We start from the raw sequence: 6,518 nt of genomic DNA on the forward strand, positions 1-6,518 counted from the left end.
TTTATGGAATATTTTAACCTTCCAGTATTGTCAATTTTGAGCAGCATCTAAGTCATACATGTCTTGTACTTTTGAAAAAAAAAATTGGTAGAACTCTGTTAGCACTTTCTCACAATATGGCAAAATAAAGTCAGGAATTCACAATTTGCATACTCTCTCATGATCATCATTTAGTGTGCTCGTCAACAGGTGCCATTGACCTAGCCAGAGTTTGATTGACTCAAATCGACTTAGACTGATAAATCCAAAAAGTCCACTAATGCGTTGAAAAAAATGAATCAATTTTAGGAACTTTTGCCTTAGTAATATAGCTCTACAAACTAATAACAGATAGTGTCGAACATCTGCAAGCAGAACTTCCCAATACATGTTTATTTTCACTTCGCGTGCATCCCTCATAAAAATGTGGATATAGAATAATTAGGGCGGAAGACTTTAAACATTTTGATCATACAGACGGGGGAGACTTCAAATTTTTTTAGGGTATTGAGGGGCTCTGAAAAAATAAATTAGGGGTATTGAGGAGGGCTCTGAAAAATATAAGATTTCAATCGCGATTCCTCCAGCCCCCCCCCCCCCTCGGGTTTTTGTGAACCCAGCCTAAACGAAGGCCTGGCGGGCTGTTCTTGCTTTGTACGTGCATTTATACCACGAATGCTGCAATTTGGTGGAAACCTTAGTCTGTAGTAACCAATTTTCCCGTTCTTTTGCTATCGAATTACACTAACGCGCGTATAGGATGTTGAACTGTTTTCAGCTCACAATAAGAATGGCCGTGAAGCTTTGCTCTTTCCTTAACACATGTATCCAGGAGATAAGACTGTGTGCGATGTAATGATTTGCACAAGGAAAGATTTATATGTTGACAAGAAGTATAAGTATTACCCGAAGCCATAAAACTAGTTAGGTACAGATAATGAAGTCATTATGGTAAAATTAAAAATCAGCATGAAATCAGCATGAGTTGTGGTACGAATTTACATCGGCGCCGTTTCTGCTGTACAACCGACGTGCGTGCAATCAAGCCCATCGCTTGATAAGTATGAGTAAGTCCCGGGGTGTAGGGGTCTCCTTTACCTATAATCTTAAGTATAGGCCGTACTCTGCGCATGCGGGCAGATTTCTAATTATTTCAAGCTGAAATGTTAGTTTGGAAATGTAAAGCTTTAGCACTATATATCTTCGCTTGCATCAGTTGCATGAACAGACATGTACATGAAACAGCGCCATGCTGTAGCGACAGTGAGAAACCCCAAATGACGTGATGACATACACATGTCAAAATAAGTGAAACACCCCATAGAATTAGTGAGAAATCCCATATGACGTAATGGCATACACGGGTAGAGATAGTGAAAAAAACTCCAGCGAGGGGGGGGGGGGTGCGAGTGCAACATTTTTACGGGGCGATGATGTAGGCAGGGGGCCGTAGGGAGGGTGAAAGTCCACTTATCCAAGACCGGAAATGGTGCTGGGAGAGGGTTTTTGGGAGGAGGGTAAAAATGGTGCATTTACCCCAACCCCGTCCCCTACCCCTGCTGCTCGTAGTGGCGAACGCATGTAGCGTTAGTGAGAAACCCTATACGACGTAATGGCATACCCATGTATCTTCAGATATGGTATGGTTATTACTCCTATTCAATGAAACTTTATGATATTGATAATGACCCATTTTCGACGACGCGGATACATAAACGTGTACCCACTCTCAGAGACACGTCATGCCAAATGACAGATGCGGCCGTTGCTGACACCCCTCTCTGTAGTGAAACAGTTCTGAGTCACAATCGGACTTCACTCCACCAATTGGGAAAGTCACTTTCCATGAAGTCGTCATCTGATGAAAGCATAACTCTAACAGCTAGTATCTGCAGTCTCCTAGAATTTCTCCAATCTCGTTCTGTCTGTCTGTCTGTCTGTCTGTCTGTCTACACTAATCTGATTATCATACCGAGCTTCATACGTGGCAGCGTATCTGGTATTTCAAAAAAAAAACAGTTCTTCGCTTGGTACGGTATACACTCACACTATGCTGGTTCTATGAGCTGGTAAGTAGGTCACATTTGATGATTATCAAGCATAGTACTGCGGTTCGTTCTCCTAAAATTGGTGAAGCCAACAAACTGTTCTAAAAAAGCTCTTCATTAGCGAATTCTCGGCCGGTGCAGGACGAATTTATCATATCAAGATGCGGTGTGTGATTTTTCGGCATTTGTGAGCTGAGGAATGGTCTTCTCTTGCTAAACCGGCAACTCGAAAAAGCCAAAAATGGTGGTATAATTATGAGTGAGCTAACCCAAACCCAAACCACTGATTAAGGGGAATGCATGTGGCGAAGAGATGACACCGGGAACTTTGTAGTAGACGGCGAGTGGGAGATTGGGGAAAGGTGAAGTTGGGAGATTTCTAGGCGGGGATTTTGAAGAGGGGATAGAAAATGTGTTTTTGGGTGATTCTTTTTTAATCTGTAGCGGGAGGACAGCGACAAAAAGCCACAATTCTCTCTCAAAATTTATGTGTTAGAATTTAATAGAAATACAAATGAATAGAATGAATGTAAACCAACATTTCTCAAGGTCGGCTGTTCCCTGTAATATAAGATTATATGACCCCATTTTCACAGATTCATTCATTTTTATGTAGTTATTGATCCCAATAAACGTGCTCTAATACCCCCTTTACACTGTTCTTTCTTTATTTTTACCTCACTGCGTCATAGGCCGTAACTCTGTTTTTATGGAACAGCTGCCGGATCGAGTAAATTTCGTAAAAATATATTGGACTACTTTACATACATGTCAATAATTTTCATAATAGTTACAAACACCAGAGACAAGAAAACACGCTCTATTAGACACTGCATTGCCCAGAGAAGCTAAATAATTTTTTTATTCAAGACATGGGAAAGTGGAGTCGTTTTCGGTGCTTCCATAATTTTTTTTCAAATTAGCAAAGTCCCCAAAATATAAAGTTAAAAGTAAATTATTCATTCGGTGTATGTCTGCTCTTCTCCTAAGGCGCTTTAAATAAAATTTTTTTGTTTACCGTCCGCGTGCTGGTAGGTGTTCAGAGAAAATTAAGAAAACAAACACAATGTTAACACTATTACAAATAAAAATATTGTTTTTCCGAAAGGAACCAACCTAGAAGTGAGCTTATGTTGATACGCTTGTTCTTTTTGCCTGTTTTTGTTTCTTCCCTGATTGGCTGGTAGGTTTTTCAAAACTCCAAGGACGGCAAACAAAGAATTTTCCTTAAATACCGACATTTTTTTAAATACCACTTTGTTGATGTTGACAATTGAACTCAAGCCCCGACCTGAATTCGATAACCAACAGTAACAACGGAAGACAGCCATATACAGATACACTAAGTACTTGGTATTCAAATACGATGCAAGAAGAAGACTATTCTTGGGGAAAATGTCAACAGACATAATTACTGGGCCTTTAATCTAGAGCGTTGCCGAAAGGACCCTGTCCAATTTTCTCCGCATCACTGGCGCTGTCTCTTATCGCACAGAGAGTTGGGATATTCCCTGCTAGGCATATAGAGACTGTACTTATACTACTTAGAATCGTTCTGGGAAAAAACAATTTCCTGCAATACTAAGCACTTGTATATCGACATTTGTCTTTAACAGGTTAACGACTCCTGGATGTCTCACGCTATGGGTGGCAGCATATTTAACTCGTCGACAGATTTTTAGAGTACAAAACCAGGAAACGACAACGGCCAAGTTGAATACATTACATCAAACGGCGTACCAAATAACTTTTGATTGGAAACCGGAGATGCAACGACTGCCGACGCTTTAGCGAATTTACCAATTAAAAGGAGCACTTCCACAGGCAGCCATTATTTGCAAGATCTGTATTCGTATTTTAAGGGAGTCCAGCAAGCACATTCACCGATTTCATTACATCGAGCGCTCTTAATCGTTTGATATCTGATGCTGTAAAATTTACGTGGAATGGACTTAGCCGAGCGTTCACAGATAAAACCACAATGCGGATGCAACGTTGTGATGGCCAGTTCGTAATTTCATTACTCCAATGCATTTGTCATTTGTTAATGTGTAGGCTCCTTTCCTGAGGCTCAGTGTTGCAAATCTGTCATCACCAACGCCCTCGTTGTGGCGCTGTTCTGTAGAAGAGTGAAAGAGACTGAGTAAGTGGTTGGTTGATCGCCAGCGATTGATCATAATCCAAGAAGTGGGGCTTTTGGATGTAGTAGTCACCTTGTCACACCTTGCATCATAAAGACGGACCACGCGAACGGTGAATGAAGTAAAGATCGTTTTCTGCTGAGCCGTAATTTCTTTCACTTTCAAATCACGTAACCGACTGTTTTCTTGAATATGCGTGGTAGCAATTGAATGCGGACTGAAGCGTGATGGATTTATTTGTTACGAGTTGTGGTCCGGTGTTTCGACTCATACTGCGTGACGGCTCAGATGATGTGAGATCCCCGACGGACTAACTGTGGAGGCTTCGAGTCAACAATAATTGTTCGCCGTGTCATCCCGACGTCTCTTCTTTCTGAATATACCATATGAAATCAGATCTCAGGCATAGGAAAATCTGGATCGCTGATTAATTAAAGGAGATGCTGCCTGTCTTGCCTGACTCGTCCAAGCCTGCTATGTTCTGCTTCTGTGTGTAATCAAGGCCATCATTGGGATCACTGCCTGCGAAAGTATACCTGACGCGATGAAATCAAGTTTCTTCGAATATTAGGATTCAGTAACGCCGCTAACGATTGTAAGATGTCGCATAAAGGGCTGTACAACGCTACGCTCTCTGGTCTCGATATCCCTGCGCGATGGGAACAGATATTTTGGCTGATTTTGACAATTGTCATAATGACTTCGATATTTTTCACCAACGGACTAGTGATGGCGTCGGTAATTGTATCGAAGAAGCTGCGAGAGAGGTTATCAAACCATTTTATACTCAATTTGTCCATCGCAGACTTCAGCTGCAGCCTTTTCATGTTGCCCTTCATGATGTTTTCTTTCTGGCACGGACAGTGGCCCTTCGGTCGACTCTTGTGTAGTCTGATAATGACCCTGAACGTTGGGCTAACTTCGCAATCGGCCTACGGCACAATGCTCGTCAGCATAGACAAGTTCATATTCGTCATCTACCCTTGCATTACCATCGCCTCGTGACGCCGACGCGAGCGAAGCTTGCGATCGCGTCCACCTGGTTACTGTCGTTTTTGGTAGGCGGTGTTGGATGCATGACGAGATGGGCCGAGAATCCAGACCCCTCGTTGAATAGCTACCCGCCGCAATGCTTCACTTTGAAGACCGAATACATCTGCGTCGTCTTCGTTTTGACGAACCTGATTCCAGTCTCGATCATTGCCTTCACCAGTTTTCACATCTTCCGCGCGATAAGGCGTCAGTCAAAGAGAATCACGCCGTGTTCGGTTGGGGAGTCTGTGGATGTCGGAAGCGAGGCTACAACCTCTGAACAGAAAGAGTCACGAGAAGAGCATCGGGCGCATCACCAGCAACACGAAAGCCCTCTCAAATCAGATTCCCCGAACACGCTCACAGTAATCGACGTTGAAATGGCCATCGAGAACGCATATGAAAACGGACGACCCGGTATTCAAAACAGCGTTCACTCCGTGCCTGGCCAAGAGGATGCGCTACCTGACGTGCCAATTAGTTGCCTCCCTGCGGCAGAACAAGAAAGAGCTATCGACCAACCGGTCGCGGATCGTAATAGAGCGAAAAGTAAGATGAAATTTACACGGAATGGTACCAGAGTTCTGAACAAGACTGAAATAAAGGCAATAAAAGGAATAGGTCTGGTAATTCTAAGCCTTTTGCTCATGTGGAGTCCGTTTTTCATCGTGTTATCCGTGGCATCTTTCTGTGTAGATTGCAATGTTGCACGGCCCCTGAAACTGACTATCATGATCGCCTTTTGTAACTCGGCTCTAAATCCGGTGTTGTATGCTAAAAACAAGGACTTCCGACAGGCCTACGGTCAGATTCTTCGCAGGTTTTGTCCGGCGTCGTCCAACCTGGCAAGTAACGCGGACGACAGGACCCTCAGTGAAGTCACGCGTTTCAACGGAGGAACAACGGCAGTCGCCGTGACATCCCCTGGACGAGGACGATGAAATTGATCTTATGTAAATCTTGACGAAGAGCCGCACGTTCTCAAACATGAAAGGACGGCACCTGAGATTTACAACATAGACAATGAACCTTTCAAATAATAATGGGTGCCTTGATGAAGTAGGCTTTTCACCGCTAATCAGATATTCACTTGTTACAGTCATACATGATGAACTCATCATCACCGGATGCTACACTCACAAGCCACATCACACACGTACATCAGCAAATTTGCGTAATTTGTTACAATTAGTGATTTCTTATCGGTCGATTGTAGAATATCTGTCGTTTGATTGGAAAGGTTGTTTAATGACACAACGTGAAAACAAACTGCGTTACTCAAAAAACTGAGACAACTCATGTTATAACCTAAATGTAA

General features: G+C 42.8%; 1 protein-coding gene across 1 annotated transcript; it reads left to right on the forward strand.

Moving 5' to 3' along the window:
• The first annotated feature begins 5,244 nt into the window (after window positions 1–5,244).
• On the forward strand, window positions 5,245–6,141 carry LOC139128944 (5-hydroxytryptamine receptor 1A-like). Its single transcript, XM_070694634.1, has one exon. It carries the CDS (start codon window positions 5,245–5,247, stop codon window positions 6,139–6,141), a length of 897 nt encoding a protein of 298 aa, XP_070550735.1.
• Window positions 6,142–6,518: the final 377 nt, after the last annotated feature.

Source organism: Ptychodera flava, unplaced genomic scaffold, assembly GCF_041260155.1.
Source record: "Ptychodera flava strain L36383 unplaced genomic scaffold, AS_Pfla_20210202 Scaffold_79__1_contigs__length_559180_pilon, whole genome shotgun sequence".
NCBI lineage: Eukaryota > Metazoa > Hemichordata > Enteropneusta > Ptychoderidae > Ptychodera > Ptychodera flava.